Source organism: Malaya genurostris, chromosome 1 (assembly GCF_030247185.1).
Source record: "Malaya genurostris strain Urasoe2022 chromosome 1, Malgen_1.1, whole genome shotgun sequence".
Lineage (NCBI taxonomy): Eukaryota > Metazoa > Arthropoda > Insecta > Diptera > Culicidae > Malaya > Malaya genurostris.
Window position 1 is genome coordinate 41,076,227 of NC_080570.1, and position 16,809 is coordinate 41,093,035.

The window sequence follows — 16,809 nt, forward strand, 5'->3', positions numbered from 1 at the left end:
GATGTAATATTGTGTCATCACCGAAGATATTACGGCTTGCTTGAATTTACGTCAAGCGTAAATTTCATTTTTTCTAAGAGTGTATGGGTACAGATTTTCTGCATGAATTGTTCGTTTATTTTATCTAATTTTTAAAGGTAAAATTGTAGTACAGAAGTCATATTATTTTTCCACTTAAGAACTTCAATTATAAGGTTATCGTTATACAGCAAAAAAGGATTGTTGTGTTACATTGAAATCGCTGTTTATCACTCTTCAAGTTAAGTTTTGTAATATAACAGCTATAAACGTAACATTTAAACGACGTGCGAGGATTGATGTGAATGCTGAGATGCATTGAACACAACGTAATGTCGCATGAGGTGAATTTCAACAATGTGATGACAAACAGTGTTATTTATCTAATACGATGTATTTGATTCGATTTTTGAAATTCCAACAAAACAATGTACACATTTACCAGAATAATAATTCCGACCCTGTCGTGTTGTTGAACGCATCGACAGAAATAGGTACACACTTAGAAAAAATCGTAAATTTCATTTTTTTTTCTAAGAGTGTACCGTACGTTTCTTATTATTCAAAACGTCTTGTATTCTGCTTCTGTCTGTTTGATTTTTGTTGTTTTAAATAAAGCATGCAATAGAATTTATCTGCATTTTCGTGTTAGGTCATATTTATTTTAACCTTTTTAAAAAGCTTTGGATTGTCAAAGCGCTCTTGATTGGAAATTAAACAATATTCCGGAATCATGGTAGTTTAAGAACCATGATTGTACGTTACGGTATGCTATTCTACCGTGTACTGTTCTTATCAGGGAATGCTAGGGCAAATTTCGAAACCAGGTTTTTAAATTATGTGTAATCAAACTGCTTCAAAAACGGAAGATGCAACTTTATAAAATGTCTATTCAACATTTGATGATAAGTAAAATCCTTGAAAATCTGCGGATCCTTCAGCCGCATTCTTTAGAAATTTCTAAATGTGGAGACAAATCCACGAACGTGGCATCTTAAGCTAATTTGTATGTATGTGCTAAGGCAAACGAATAATGCGACTAACTTTCTCTCAGGTGTCGAAACAAGTATGAAGTAAAGGTAGAGATGATATCATCATGTGTTGATTGCTCTGGGTAGCCAGCTACCGAGAAAGCTTTCATGTTCTTCCATGTTATTAGTAGTTTTACACTTCCCGAAAATTTTATGAAAACCCGATAGTCGGTTTATACCAGAGCTTGAAATTGTCACGCATTCTCAATGAAAGAAACCATTCCAACAGTCTCATTTTCAATGTTTTACTGTCTCATTCGTAAATGACCGACACCAAAACAAACGAAGAGAGACGAAGCATTTTCGTTTCTCATCGAAAAAATGAGAGAGTATAATTGCCAACGTCACTCTTTCCTCTATGACAAGACGAAACCAAACTAACGCCTTCAGGGAGCATCAGCAGAATTTCAATTCTCATTCTTTCATCGATGTATTGAAAATCTGTGACGCTTGGCTATAAAAAGTGACTAAAATATGGTAAATCGAAGTAATTACATCCCAGAATCTCTTTGGAAACCAAAACTAACACAAATTCGAGCACCTTTTTCTGTCATTTTCAATTCTCACAGCTTCGGTTAAATATCGAAACTGAATACTATGGGATTTTCACTGAAAACCACTAATGATTGAAAAAGCAAATGAAAGAAAAATCATAATTTTTAAACTACTGTCCCTCTTATGTCATTGACTGGACATGGATTTTGTTCTAATAGTTTGCAAGCGAAGCTGAGAGTGACAGTAATTTCTTGTCATTTTCGTCTATTTTTATTCAATGAAAATGACTTTTGTTAGCTCTGGTTTTTACAACGCTTTTTCCTATAAACAAATTCAACTATAGTGTATTATGGCAGAACCATACTATTATGGCAGAACCATAATTATTCTAACATTTCTAACTTTTAATCCGATTGTTTTTCAGTGAAGGTGAATCTTAGCAAATCACTAAGTCAATAAGTGACAACCCTTCTTAATCCGCATTATTGTCAATGCCTTTCCCTTGCACTTTAAAATAGTATCATTAAAACATTTCTCGGTTAATTTTTCAAAAGGGCGTATAAGCAAGTGACAGTTTCTCTTTGTTTACTTTCTCTTCTATTAATTACCAAGTGGTTTCCACGTTTATCACTCAACTCTTTGCATGAAATGATACCCGAAACTTTCGACTTTCAAACAGAATAGTGATATCAAAGAAAATCTTTTTAATCACATCACAATAATCGAAAGAGAGAGTGATTCAAGAGAAACTGTCACTTGCCCTTTTGAAAAATTAACCGAGATTTGTAAGATTCTATCCTCGGCCATTAGTATTGTGAGCTTATCAAATAACCTAATAGTAGCTTTCAAATGAGTCCGAATCTTTAGAAATCGAATCTCTCATCTCCGAGGCATTGAAGTGCATAAAAACACTTCGAGAAATGTTCGATATAACTCTTCTAAATTTGATTAGCATTCTTAGCTTTCAAATAGCCAATAAGTTTATCAAATTTCGTTGAATCATCTTCGAGAAAATTCAACCGATGAAAAATGTGCGAATAGTCGGTTACATCACCTATACTATTATATCTTTAGAACCGAAAGTAACAACCATTTTTCAGCATTCAATAAGCTAATAATAGCTTTCAAACGAGCCTAAGCTTGTTTAAATAGGTTCAATCGGTTTCCCGATCTCGTCAAGCTGAGTTGAATGGTATATAACCTCATGATTTAAGATGCATTCCACAAAATGATGGTAGTAGAGATGAAACTCATAGCTGATCTAGGCAAACAGGTGAGTATACAGTTCTAATATTTGACGCGCACTCAGCGCTCATCTGCTCAGTGATTCTAGTGAAACCGATTAGCAGGTGAGCTGAACTCAGTGATGATAAAGTACAAAGATGATAATTGCCAGCCTTGTATATAACAGTATGGGTCTCTGAGGCTCCGTTCAAAAGTCTAATATTATGTTAATCACGTTAGTGATACTATAAAAGTAGATAACTTTGAGGGAATTTTTCTAATTTGCTCTGAGACTAGTATTCTATTTTTTTTAAGCGAAAATCAAATGAAACAAAACCGCGAGGAATCTGTCAATATAAAGTGAGGGTTAATCTTCATTGCCATGACCTATGAGTGAATGATTCAATTCTACTTACACTATTTAGACAACTATACCAGCATCTTGACGAGTTTCTACTGACTGGAAAAATTAAGATTTTTGACATATTTGACAAAGAACTAAACCACTTGGCAAAGTTCTTCCGTGTGGAGAAAATTTTTGGCAGAATTTTCCTGAAATAACGATTTCTCACCAGCCTACTGGTTAAAAAACAAATAACTTAAGACCAGGCCAACTTTCTCGTTATATTTATGAACCGTACCTCCATTGTCCACGTACCGGAGTCAGTCATAAGCAGGATTTTGCTAATATCGATCCTAATGTACCGGTTGACATTCTTGCTATTGACTTAGTATTTGCAGAGCAACACTCCAACAGTGATTCGAAAAAGAAAACAAAAATTCTTTGAATTTTTGGTACCTTGTAAAACGTACCTTTAGCCATGGATTAATTAGCAATACAAACATAACTAATCCCAAACACTTCGGTCAGAATTTCGAATAGCTACTGGCATGAGAAAAAAAATTTCGCTGAGTTTATTTTGATACAGCATTTCCTTAGTGCAAGCGGCGCCTCAATCGTAATTGTGTATGTATTAAACTCTTCAACTAGTGACTAGCTCAGCCCCAATAAATACTTAACATTTTTTTCCCAAGCTACAGGAAAACCACTTGAACTAATCCAATGAATAACTTACTCAAACGATCGAGGGAAAACCACTTAAACATTTATAATACAAATTGCTCTCCGTTCACTTAATCGTTTGACATATATTAATAGAGCGGCAAGCTCAAAGGATGCGCTGTGCGTTCAAATAAGCTCGACTTCTCGGCTTGCTCCGTTCCTGTATCGGCTTGCATAATACGTATGTGGGCCTGCAGCGGCGACCGATGCATTGCAGTTGGTGTATTTTCAGAACGGACGGAAAAGCGCTTCCCGTTTTGACGCCACGGGATCGAAGCCGACCACAAAAAAGTAGTTGTTTTGTACTATGACGGCAACGATTATAGCCACTCACTCTCGAAACCAAAATCATCCAGCGAGAAAGGGGTGAAGGATTTCAAAAATCAACTGAAACTGTTATCTCAAGTGCCTAAAGGGAAAATAAAGATATCAGTTAACTGATGGTTGAAAACCAACGCGAATCCATTTTTATTACTTCTTCATTAGAAATGAAATTTAAAAATCGTTCCCTAGTTTCCGGTTGCGAGATAATCTTTGTTTTTTATTGTACTTGTCTATTTCAGAACTTCAGCAACGATGGTAAGAAAATCAAAGGCAGAACCGGATGGCCACAGCACGTGTGGGCGTTGGAGACCAAGACAACGATAAAATAAAGATTTCCTGGTGTCATAAATAAGCAAAATCTCTAGAAGTTAAAGCAAATGATGCTAATTTCAACGTACCGTTGCATTCGTGATATGCTTAAAATTTTCTTCTCAGTCCTAATTGTATGTAAATAAGTTCGTATATTCTAGTAAAGTCGTTCATTAGACAATAATGATATAATCTAAAAATTATAAATCCGAAAGTCCAAATAATCACACCGGTTGTTTTAATCCTGCGGAAAAAAGAACTTATAATTCTGGTGCTTAGCGGTTCAAATTGAACTGCCGAGTTTAGCACTAAGCAGTTCAATTTGAACTGCTCTGCACTGATGAGTCAAAGACGAAACGTAAAAATAATGAAAACGGTTATGTGCCCTGGCACAAAATTTGGCTAACCCCTAAATGACCATACCTGCATCGGCCAGAAATAGTCGAAAACACGTTTTCGTTCGGCACGTCAGAAAAGACATTGCACTTCGTTGCAAAACAAAAAGTGTTCTGTAAGTAGCAGAAACTTTACGTCTGCTTAGCGGTTCAAATTGAACTGCCGAGTTTAGCACTAAGCAGTTCAATTTGAACTGCTCTGCACTGATGAGTCAAAGACGAAACGTAAAAATAATGAACTTATAATTAATTTGATATTATTAAATGGATATATCAAATATCAAAAAGTTGGCCAGATACTACGTAATAATGGAACAATTATTTGAACAGTAATTACGTCGCGCTAAATTTCTACAAACTTAACCCCTTCTCCCTTTCAATGTCACAATTATTCACAAATTTTTGAATTGGGAGTTTTCTACCCAATCGCACCCAACATTTCCGGAATTGGTTTGTTTAATCGTAATAAAATTCATTAGTATTTTATGAGATATCGTCGAGAAATCGATCGATTCCACTTACAGCTTTTCGGGTAGCTACTTTCGACACTTCTGGAACCGTCAATCGGAAACCAATGTGACCAACAGAGCTCAATTACCTATCACTAAGATCTAATTTGGGGAATATTTCTCTCCTTTCTCTGTTGAGAATCAAATGGGCATTTCTAGCCGTCCCGAAGCTCCGGAATCTGTAGTCGTTCGTTAGGAATGACAGCTTTGTACCAAACGAGCAAACAATCTGTGAGGACACATTCAGTAGTGTTCTAGTTCTAGATGCATAGTTTATATCAGTTTTAAAATTTAAATCAGAATTTTATAACAAGGAAAACTGGCAGCCCCAGCAGTGTTTTAGTCGTGTTTCAAATATAGAAAAAATAGAACGGCATCGTATGCCAGTTTTATATTTGACAGTAGAACTGTTCGAATAAATGAAACTAGAACGGCTTGCTGGGAATACGTTTGTTCCAGTTTCAGTTCTATTATAGATCTTCCATATAAAACTTCTAGCTGCTGAATTTGTTCTAAAATACAATGTAAAGTTAACGAAACTGTCAACATGTCGGATTAAATGTTTTGAATTGTTGCCAACATTACGGAGGAGATGTCGTCACTCTGGTTTTAGGCACTCTAAGCGTAAGCGTTCCCGAAACGTATCATCAAAAATACATATTGTAGTAGTCAAAATAAAGTTTTCGTTCAGTAACGTTCTGCTAAATTCCCCATCTCTGCTTGTCAAAATTAGGTACAATATTTGAAACCCCCTTCCCCGCGTTAAAACGTGACGTAATTCGTGTATTGTCGTATTGCTATTGTCGATAATTACTCAATTCCCAACAGTTTCTCAGAAATTGCAAGCCGAAGATGGAAACAACAACATTTACAAAATCTTGATTAACTCATCCACTACAGGCTGATCATTTATCCCGCTACTTTGACAGCCATGAGTATCAGACGAATGCCAAGACCGTTTCAGTGACGGCTGTCAAAACGACATAACATATTTTCCTGTCTTCTAAAGTAACCCACTGGTGATGACAGCACACCGTACTATTTGTGAGGTGATGTTTTGTTTGGTTAGTATAAGATGGCTGGCATGGCGGTAGCCAATCCGATCCACCCAATTTTTGAGTACATTTTAAATTGTTTCTGGCTTTATATCATGAATAGCAATTCAAGTTCGGCCTTGAGGTCTTCAATTGTTTCTGGATGGATGACGTAACATTTATCTTTAACCGCTTCCCAAAGAAAATAATCCAGCGGTGTCAAATCGCAGCTTGTCGGAGGTCAATTCACATCACCATTTCTGCTTATTATTCGATTTTCAAAGATTGTTCGCAGCATATCGATTGTTTCGTTGGCTGTTTTTCATAAATAAATTTCAGAAATCAACCTTTCAAATAAATGTATAATCATTGAAATCTATCAAACCGTTTTTTCTATTGTTGCATTTTTAAATTCGAAATTTTTCGTGGGACTTTCTGTACTTTCATAGAAAATCTATTACATTGAATGAAAAATCTGTATTCACTATTAAATCAAAATATTTATAATGAAATGTTGTTTGAAAAGATGTTTTTCCAAGATTTTATGATTTTTAATGAGAAATTTCTAGAGCGTTCAATATTCATCCTTCATTCTTCACAGACAGAAATAATGAAATTTACACGAGATGTAAATCAATAGTAACATGGAATAGACATGGGTTGAATCGAAATTTTGATTGAAAACCTTCATCGGTGCAAAACTAAATTGGATTGCATTGAATTTTCAATTAATATAACTGTATCTTTCAATTAACGCTTATTTTGCTATCAAATTATAATTTAATTTAATGTTTAATTACCTGCTCCAAATATGTGCATGAAAATAGATGTAAATTCACAAAATATTTTTATCTGTGTACAACGACGAAATGTTTATAATTTTTCAATTCCATTTACTTCCAAAACGTTGACATTGTAAGTTGACGTGGAATTTCCGCACTTAACGTATAGCCTTAAATCAGGTCATTCAACTCTCAGTCTAACAATAAAGTTTCATAATGCGAAATTCATTAATTCTCTAATTTTGTGATTTGTGATTCGTCCGTTTGTTACAAAACTTTTATCTCTTATTTGCTACCTAGACGGAAAATGTTGATTTTTCTTTCTTAGTTTTTGTGAAATCTATATTAATCTGTATTGAATTTATGAAATCGTTATGAAATCTATATTCTGTATGAAATAAATTTGTAGGCGTATGTAAAAATCTATAATACAGATAAATCTCTGGGCATTTGACTTCTTTTTACTTAATTTTGATCTTTTTTCCATTCGCTATCTTTAAAACTTCAAGCGCAACAGTTTTTTTTTTCAACAAGCTAAAATTAAGTAAACCGCCTTCAATCTAAAATTTAGTCCTTCTGAGTTGATATAACTCACGTTTCGGTATACTTTTGCAAATTGTGGAATCTACTTAGAACCATTTTACTTAAAATTAGATAATTGAACGGAATCCGAAGTTAGATGGAATGTACTCAAAATTAGGTAATTTTGTGGCTCCGTGCGGATGTCAATATGGATTCTGATTCCGTGGTACTAGCGATTAACCTATTGTATATCCAACATTTGTATGTCTTTACAGTGAATTTCGGAACATGGTTGGTCACTTAAAAATAAGTAACTATCGTGATTACATCAAAAAGAGATTTTTATCCTCAACTCATAACCCCTTAACCCTAGATTTTTTTTTCAATGTCAATTCTAGAAGTTCTGGGCATAGGAAAAATAATTAATTGTGTTTTTGACACGTTCGGTAAAATTTTTAATTTTGTCAGGCAATCAGTTAATGTAATGTCAGGTAATTTGGTAAGTTTGTCATATTTTGTCTTTCAAATTATAAGGACTATGGTAGCAAAAGTCATCTCATTAGTATAGTCGCCATGTTATTTTCCCGATTACTCAACTTTAAATCAACGAATTGTGATAGGATCGGATACAATATCTTTGCTTCAGCTCTAACAAGCAACATCGCAGAAAAAATAGTCCGAAAACATTTCTATTGACCAGAGACTGCATATCTCACTCTAATCACTGGTTTTCGTATATGATATGACTAATGGAGCTTAGATGAATGTGGGCACCGTTACCCTACAAAATTTGTTTAATAATAGGTACAGATTTTGTCATTGCATTAACTTATATGGAGTATATCACTTTCAATTAAAAATATAGAGCACCTACAAGAAACTCACTGTTTATTATATCCTTCTGGTCAAACCAGACATTTTAATCAATATGTGTGCAATGATTTATCGTTTTCGTGAATTTTGAACAAAAGGAAAAACTTCGCCGTTCACTTTATCGTATATGAAAAATGCATGACTTACATAAATTTATGGATACTCACACACACACTAATAGCGCCTCGATAGCGCAGTCGGTAGCGCGTAAGTCTCATAATCTTAAGGTCGTGAGTTCGATCCTCACTCGGGGCAGTAAGCTTTTTTTATTTAGTTACATTTGAATAGGTGTTCCACAGTTTCAAGTTCTACTATAGTAGTGTATTAGGTTTTTTACCGTCACTGCTAACCTCAATCGGATGAACACGTTTTGACAGTTCAGCAGTACTGTTTGTAAACAGAAATTTCTTTTGTTTGTTTATTGACAAATTGGATCAGACCATTTACAGTCCGTATCGCCTAAATAAAGTTTTAAAACATTTGTTCACGATTGAATACGGTTCGTTTTTGATATTTATTAAATAAAAGTGACTAGTTGCGAAGTGTAATGATGATTGTTTTAGATGTGCTCTTCGATTTTTGTTTAGGCTTGTTTGTAAACAGTACCGCTGAACTGTCAAGGATGAATACTTGTTCATTTGTGTCGTCACGATAAAAAACCTAATAGTGGTGGAGGCGGCCTTTCTTTCCTCCCAAAATCATCCCCTTCAACGCTTCGATTTGTTTCTCTGGGCGGCGCCCCTTATCATCCATCCTATCAAAAATCGATCCAAACAGAATAAATTTAAATTCATATCTCCTGTTCTATTGTAAATGTTATCCTATATCTGTCCAATTCACTTGGCTTGGCTATTAGGTAAAATGAAAATTGTTAGGAGGAGGGAGGAGCATTGAAATGAAAACTTTTTGTCACGCGCTGTATGCAACAGTACATTTTACCATTATTTTGTTATCGCATTTCTTTCTAGAGACTATGTGAAGATGTTAGCACCTACACCACAATGTAGCTCATCTAATGAGATTATTATTGGTACAGTTACCTTAGCTCTGCTTGCTATAAAAAGTATTTCATATATTATATTATACAGTTGATGATAATAAGAGAAAAGAAAAAAATCACTTCATAAGAGAAATGCATCAATGTCATTAACGGTACTGACTGATTACCCCCATAAAAAATGCGAGTGGCATTTTCGCTGTGACCCCGACGTGATTTGAACACGCAACCTTCTGATCTGGAGTCAGACGCGCTACCGTTGCGCCACGGAGTCTTGAATCAGTGAATGGAATAAAGAACAATTTCAGTCTTTTATTGTGATATAAAACAGAACGAACTAATTGCAAGGTACATTTACTAACTATGGAACTAACTAGTTGAGACTTCCTGGTGCAGATACATACTATGAACGTCCCCATTAGAAAATGTTGCTTACTAATTCGGCTTAAATAGCAGAGCTCTTGGTACTTTGCACACAGGTAATCAAATCAGTATTTGGTACCTATAATATATGAATACAAAATTGTACCTCCAAGATAATACATTTATCCTAGTTACATACCATATGAAACACACAACTCTGTAACACATAAAAAAATATAAATGATATTAGCATAGTTTCGATTAGCTAATTTTATAAGGTTTGTTTGATCTTCTGTTAAGATTATTTTTTCGATTTAGATTAGTGATTGTTTATACTATTGTTTTTCCTCAGTGCAACTTAAATTAATTTACAATCGTTGTAACTTATTTCGAATCTCGACTTGAACCGCAGTAAGCGTATCCCTCAAGGAACAAACTATATCGGTGCTTTCGCAATCTATGATAACACCCTTGATACCATAAAAACGCCATAATATCAAATTAACCAAATGAATTTAAAAACTTATTTGAAGTCATGCTTAATGCATTTTACCTTACACCAGTTCTAAAAATAGAGTTATTTACAGTTTGTCATATTTTGACATGGGAATGGCCCAAGATGATATATGAATGTATTGAACCAGCATTGTATGCGATGTTCACTAGAGCAAAGTCAAAGGATTGTACAGGTAGGTAACAATCTTTCGTTGAATACGTAGTGGTGGTTATCACTTGGCTCACAATTAAATGTTTACACAAAATATTGCCATTTTAATTTGTGATTTTTCGTTATTTAATAAACGTCAATTTCGTCACTGTAATCAAATACTAATACACGCAGATAACAAAATTATAAAGATAACCAAATTTAGGTTTCACATGATTTTTTAAAATTGAAATAGTGACAAATGAAAATCTGGCTTAATATAGCAAACATAGCTGCTTTAAACTACAAAACATGATATTTAGTTTTCCTCAGTGGGTTAGTTTGTTTTGATCCATATTTCGATAAAAATAACAAATATTTTACTTGTGCGTTCCATGAAAGACATCATATTAACAAGATATCCAGCAGGCGAGTCCGCATCGAATCTCATACATAGAAGTAGGGAAGAGGAATGTCAAATTCGTGCGCGCCAAAATAGCACTGCGCACCCATGCAATTGACATGATATGTTGAATATGATGCCGTGCGATGGCGTTGCTGAACTGAAGATTGATTTTGCTCCAAGCTGACAGTGTCTGGTTCTAGTCAATTTCGTGACTAACAATTTCACAGTAAATTCAGTTTGAAAAATTTGTTTTGAATGAACGAACTCTAGTTAAAGTTGATAATTGTAGCGCTGTCATTAAAAATGTACAAATTTTTTAGTTGAAATGATCGAACTTAAATTTAGTTTTTACAACAAACACACTATGATTATAATACAGTTTTGCTTGTTTTTAAGAATGAAATGATTTCTTTCAACCTAAATCGCAAAATAATTTTTTTTGTAATTCACTTTTATTTCGATTTATATTCATTTTAAATTTCTTAAAACCCAAACATTTGTTTGATATTGCCAATTTCAAAAATGTTAGCGGTCGATCTCTGCAATAAATATTTTTTCGTAAAGAAAATGTGTTATAAAATGTTATGTAATGTTCAAAAATATTATTACCTATCGAATGCGTTGTTAAAAACTCGCGGGAGAATAAAATGCTTTGAATTATTCGCGCGGCAAAAAAATATCCGGTTTATAAGAAATAAAACCAATATGGTTCATTTAAACAATAAACTTAGTTGTATCATCACACAAATAAGACCAAAGATAAATTGAAAAAAATTTAGATACAAAGCAGAATTGAATAAACTCAGACATTGCCGATAAAATCAAGTCAACTTTGGTTGACATGTAATAAAACAGGGAACAATGTTGATTTTGAAGGGAGAAATTAGTTCAAAACAATCATATTCTAGTTAGAAATAATCATAAATCAAACTTTGAAATCTACTAAAAGTTTTGTTATTTTAAACATGCTCCATTTCTCTGCTCAGACGAAAAAGTTTTTTTTTCTTACTTTCTGTGAAATCCTTAAAAATCTGTATTAAGCCATAAATTAAGTAAACCTAAATTTCCCACTGTACGGTGACACTGACAGCGCTTCAAGTGAGAAACGGGTGTACTTTTTTCCATTAGCTACTGTGGTTGTGTTTAGTGCGCAGGCAACTTTGTACATGCATTTTAGAAGCATTTACTCACCCATTCTACACCAGACGGCGCTTTTGGTGTCACGAATTGCTCAACTACAGTACTATTACACTGGGGAATCTAGGTTTATTTTATTTATGATTAAGCTTAGGAAATCTGTACTCTGTATTAAATCTGTATGAGCATCTGTATTATACCGATAAATCTGTGTAAATGGCATCTCTGCGGACACTAGTCTTTGTTAAGCGGTGGTATTGTACAAGCAAATTGATTTAACTTTTCTGTACAAGCACTTGTCTATAAATCTTGTATGAAAATCACTATGTTAAAAATCGTACACCTATGTTACAGCCACCTTGGTTGAACGACATTTAACGAACACTAATGAGAATATGTTTCATTTGGCATCGAACACCAATTCATTGAAAAAAATATATCTATGTATGAAATGACGTACCAAAATACCACCGGTATCTTTGTGAATGTATTGGTAACAATGAGCATGTACTATCAGGAATGAACTTTGTACCATCATTTTTACGAGACTTTCACCTCTGGAAGAGCAAAACAGTAAAATCTGTCTTCCGATCGAGTTGGGTGGATGCTAGTTAGAAGTTGTTTTGTTTTTGTTTTACATTAATTGTTAACTGTTAGTTTACAACTGCAAGAAATTCGAAATGATAAATACAGGGTATGTAGCCAACACATCTTAAAGTACCGTTCACTTATTAGTGTAACCTATAGCCTGAGTGATTGTGCTGTTTTTAATCATATCATAGGTATACACAATGCGATAATTGATAAGCTCTGCTTGGGTCGAAATTATACTCAAAGAGTAATCGCGTCTTGTGTAACTGGATTACCGGCTACGCATAAAATTATTCATTCGCAAGATTCGACTTTAATTAGTTGACACGTCACGTTCAAAAGATTTGTATAGAGAAGCATGAAAAATACAGGGTTTGTTTATTGTCGACAAGTGTGCCATCAAACCGGTTCATGATGTCACATACGCATACTGCCACTTTCCATTCAATATTTTATTAAACAAATTACTGTTGCAGGAAACTAGCTGGCCGGACCATCTTTATTACTGGCGCATCACGAGGAATAGGAAAGGCAATCGCGCTGAAGGCTGCTCAAGATGGGGCTAATATTGTAGTGGCTGCCAAAACCGCTGAACCTCACCCGAAATTACCAGGAACGATATATACTGCTGCAGCTGAAAGTAGGTTTCTTTCTGTTGCAGTTTGGAGATATAAATTACAAATACCGTATTGCTTTCTGGACATTGTTCTTTTTCTTCTATCAAATGATTTAAGAATAGAAAATGTTTGAAATGAACCATATCAATTCAAATAATTCTCAATTTCAGTTGAAGCTGTCGGTGGAAAGGCACTACCCTGCATCGTTGATGTGCGCGATGAAGCTACTGTTAAAACGGCGGTCAAGAATGCAGTGGAAAAGTTTGGTGGAATTGATATCTTGATCAATAATGCAAGTGCTATTTCGCTAACGCCAACTGAACAAACCGACATGAAACGTTACGATCTGATGCATACCATCAACACCAGAGGCACTTTTCTAGTGTATGTTTTTTGTTTGCTAATTGGAATGGTAAAATGGCAATCCTAACAAACTCGAACCTCTTTCAGTTCCAAAGAATGCATTCCCTACCTCAAGAAGAGCAATCATGCTCACATCCTGAACATTTCGCCTCCCCTCAACTTGAATCCCATTTGGTTCAGCAATCACGTGGCATATACCATGGCAAAGTACGGCATGTCAATGTGTGTACTAGGTATGGCTCACGAGTTCAAAGGCGACAATATTGCGGTTAATGCGCTGTGGCCGCGAACCTCTATCTACACTGCCGCCATGGAAATGTTGACTGGGAAGGACAGTGATCAGTTCTCTAGGAAACCGGAAATCATGAGCGATGCTGCATATGCGATTCTATGCAAGGAACCGAAAAACGTGTCTGGCAACTTCTTTATCGATGATGAAGTTCTTAAGGCTGAAGGAGTGACTGATATGAGGCAGTACGCATGCTTTCCAGAAAATGCGGATAAACTCATGCCGGACTTCTTCCTGGATGTTGGACCAGAGAAGCTGCTAGAATTTGCTGCTGAAGGAAGTCATGCTGCTGCGCTTAAAAAAGATGCCCCCGGTAAAATTGAAGGCCTTTTCCAGAAAATCGAATCCTTGCTTAGTGAAGAAATTGTCAGCAAAACACGAGCAATTTATGAATTCAACGTAAAGGGAGAAGAAGCTGGAGTTTGGTTTGCCGATTTGAAAAACGGAACCGGAAAAGTTGGTAAAGGCAAACCACCGATAGATGCAGATGCTACACTCACGATGGATTCCAAGCATTTCTTTGATATGTTCAGCGGAAAACTGAAGCCTGCCAGTGCTTTCATGACTGGAAAGTTGAAAATTAAGGGTGATTTGCAGAAGGCGATGAAACTAGAGAAATTGATGGGGGGCTTGAAGTCAAAATTGTAGATTGTTGAAGCTGGTGATGGTTCAAACACATTTTATATAATAAATCTTGCTTAGAGGTTTTATAGCAATTGAGTTTCAGTATAAAAATCAAATGTCTACGTGTTTAGTGATGTCCCACAGATTTTGACAATATACGATATATAACATTGGACAATTCTCCACCTAATTTGTTATATTTTCATGCTGTAACCCTTCTGTTTGTGCACTCTGTAAATCGTCCTTTAATTAATTTCTCCTTGTTATATTGTTTAGGGACCTAATTTAACTGGGCGATAGACGACACAGATTCTGCCGACCAGTCCAACATTCATTTAATTACTGTATAATTAGTATAATTCCTAGCAACAATTAAAAATTGGATTTATTTGTGCTGAAGAAAGATCGGAGTCGACTCCAACTGCCACTTGATTGATTAATTTTTGTGAGCCGATAACGGGACCGTTTAGTTGGCTGCTTAGAAATAGTCGAAAAAAGACGTTGTTCTGGAGAGTTTGAGGACGAAAATCAACAGTAACCTCGCGGTGTGAAGTGGGAAAGTTAATGCTATGGTTCATAAGAATAATGCTATTATTGAAGCACACGACTGCTCCCGTCCCGTCGTTCATGGAGTGTGCCAAGACTAATTAGTAATTCGCGACTTTCATAACTCATTAGATTATAGATTTCCTTAGCGGAAGTCTCCTGTGTTGTCCCTTATGCGCAATCATTCAACTATGTATATCGATCACCTTTGGTTGTCTGGGTTACCACCTGAACGGGCCAGGCCTAGAGCCAGGCGCGGCAACTATGGGGGGATAGGAGGGCTACGCCCCGCAATATTTTGACTACTGGAATATTTGAAAATATATTGTATAATAAAATTTTGTATATTTTGTAATTCCTGTGTATATGCAATCATCAAATTCAAAAGTAGCGTTTACTCAGTGGACTTTGTTCATGAGAAGATACTACAAACATCAGACTTTACTAAATTTTATTCACTCTACTCTACTCTAATCGTTTGATATTTTTGTGTTAAATAAAATGATGCATGAAAATAATTTCTTACACCCCCCACGTTCTTAAGGGGGCCGACAAACTAATCCTTGGGATCTCTTTTTTGTTCGTCCAAGTCATCTTTCCGGGGATGGAGTTCAGCAGTTTTTGCTCACTAACGATGGGAACGCAAATCTCTTATTTTGCCCCATTTGTAAGTATTTACCAGGTTGCTCATTCAAAATTTTACACGATTTTCACAAATTAAAAAAAAACTTAAATCACATGTGAGTTCGACCCTTGGTTCGACCAAAATAAAACGAAATTAAACTTGCGATATTAACCTACCGTAAAACAAAAATTTAGTGTGATGTCAAAATAGTGTCGTGATGCAATAACCGCAACCATCGCCAGTGTTTGAAATTTTACACACAGTTCATATGCAAGCATGTATGTCCATTATCTGTGGTTTAGGGATTTAACATCTATATATTATGGATTTTCTCACTTTTACTCAAATAAAGTATCAGTTAGTTTAATCGTGTACGTTTTGCAACAAATCTGACAGGTGGCTGATTTTGTTTTGATTACCATCGTTTTTGCTCTAGTTAATGGTGCTTAAAGGAAAATAGTTGGTTTTAGGTTTTAATCATATCATTGTGTGTCAAAAACCAATTTATATTCATAAATTTATGTACGTGGACAGTGTTTAGCAGTCAACTAATCCTGTTCTTGATCACAAGCATCGAGTGAAATCAGTTTAGATCAAGAGAAGAGGAATGTTCGTATCATTGTCATCTTAAAGTGGAGCTAGCAAGCTTTATCAGTGAATTAAATATTGTGTATTGGTAGTGCTTTTAATGTGCTAAATTTCTTGTAGTGCTCATGAACTTGTAGTGTAAACATCAGAGAAATAATGAGTGGTGAAAAGTTGTTTATACGTAGTCACAGCGAAGAGGAATCGGTGCTTGAAACACCGATCAGCAAGTCTCCTTCACTGGCATCGATACGAGAAACTATCAACAGAACTGAGAGTTACTCCTCTTTGTCAGTCTATGCACCGCCCTCTAGCAGTGACAGTGATAGGAAAAAACAATCCGGTGAGTAGACTACATATTTATCTTTCAGTGTTGGTCCTAGCAGCAAAAGACTCGCATCAAGATTAGGAATTAATTTGTTGAAAGAGTTTACTAAGACT

The 16,809-nt window shown here is 35.2% G+C and overlaps 3 protein-coding genes and 2 non-coding genes across 8 annotated transcripts in view; 4 read left to right on the plus strand and 1 right to left on the minus strand.

The window, feature by feature from the left end:
- Positions 1 to 4,624, plus strand: part of LOC131437792 (heart- and neural crest derivatives-expressed protein 2) — a 107,219-nt gene extending 102,595 nt beyond the window's left edge. For both annotated transcript variants that reach the window (XM_058607389.1, XM_058607381.1), the window contains exon 5: positions 4,395 to 4,624. In XM_058607389.1, coding sequence (XP_058463372.1) covers positions 4,395 to 4,484 — 90 coding nt within the window. In that variant the 3' untranslated portion in view covers positions 4,485 to 4,624. The remainder of the gene's footprint in view (positions 1 to 4,394) is intronic.
- Positions 4,625 to 8,761: 4,137 nt separating this feature from the next.
- On the plus strand, positions 8,762 to 8,834 carry Trnam-cau (transfer RNA methionine (anticodon CAU)). Its single transcript has one exon. It is a non-coding gene; the product is annotated as a tRNA-Met (tRNA).
- A 944-nt stretch (positions 8,835 to 9,778) lies between these two features.
- Positions 9,779 to 9,850, minus strand: Trnaw-cca (transfer RNA tryptophan (anticodon CCA)). Its single transcript has one exon. It is a non-coding gene; the product is annotated as a tRNA-Trp (tRNA).
- A 2,811-nt stretch (positions 9,851 to 12,661) lies between these two features.
- Positions 12,662 to 14,795, plus strand: LOC131437835 (hydroxysteroid dehydrogenase-like protein 2). 2 transcript variants are annotated; one of them, XM_058607452.1, is made up of 4 exons: positions 12,662 to 12,822; positions 13,196 to 13,359; positions 13,507 to 13,720; positions 13,787 to 14,795. In XM_058607452.1, the coding sequence occupies exons 1-4, from the start codon at positions 12,809 to 12,811 to the stop codon at positions 14,634 to 14,636; spliced, it is 1,242 nt and encodes a 413-aa protein (XP_058463435.1). In that variant the 5' UTR covers positions 12,662 to 12,808; the 3' UTR covers positions 14,637 to 14,795. The 2 variants fall into 2 exon arrangements, with proteins under 2 accessions (XP_058463435.1, XP_058463441.1); XM_058607458.1 differs by lacking the exon at positions 12,662 to 12,822 and adding an exon at positions 12,939 to 13,091.
- Positions 14,796 to 16,208: 1,413 nt separating this feature from the next.
- Positions 16,209 to 16,809, plus strand: part of LOC131437857 (protein RUFY3) — a 48,249-nt gene continuing 47,648 nt past the window's right edge. Inside the window, exons 1-2 of one of the 2 annotated variants that reach the window (XM_058607516.1) lie at positions 16,209 to 16,392; positions 16,492 to 16,711. In XM_058607516.1, coding sequence (XP_058463499.1) covers positions 16,528 to 16,711 — 184 coding nt within the window. In that variant the 5' untranslated portion in view covers positions 16,209 to 16,392; positions 16,492 to 16,527. Of the gene's footprint in view, positions 16,712 to 16,809 lie in introns of both variants that reach the window. The other variant, XM_058607510.1, reaches the window with a different exon arrangement.

Bases quoted from the DNA above. Each gene is read 5' to 3' on its own strand.
- LOC131437835 (XM_058607452.1), top strand. The intron at 13,360-13,506 runs GTAGGTTTCTTT...TCTCAATTTCAG, and splicing joins ATATACTGCTGCAGCTGAAA to TTGAAGCTGTCGGTGGAAAG. The intron at 13,721-13,786 runs GTATGTTTTTTG...AACCTCTTTCAG, and splicing joins ACCAGAGGCACTTTTCTAGT to TTCCAAAGAATGCATTCCCT.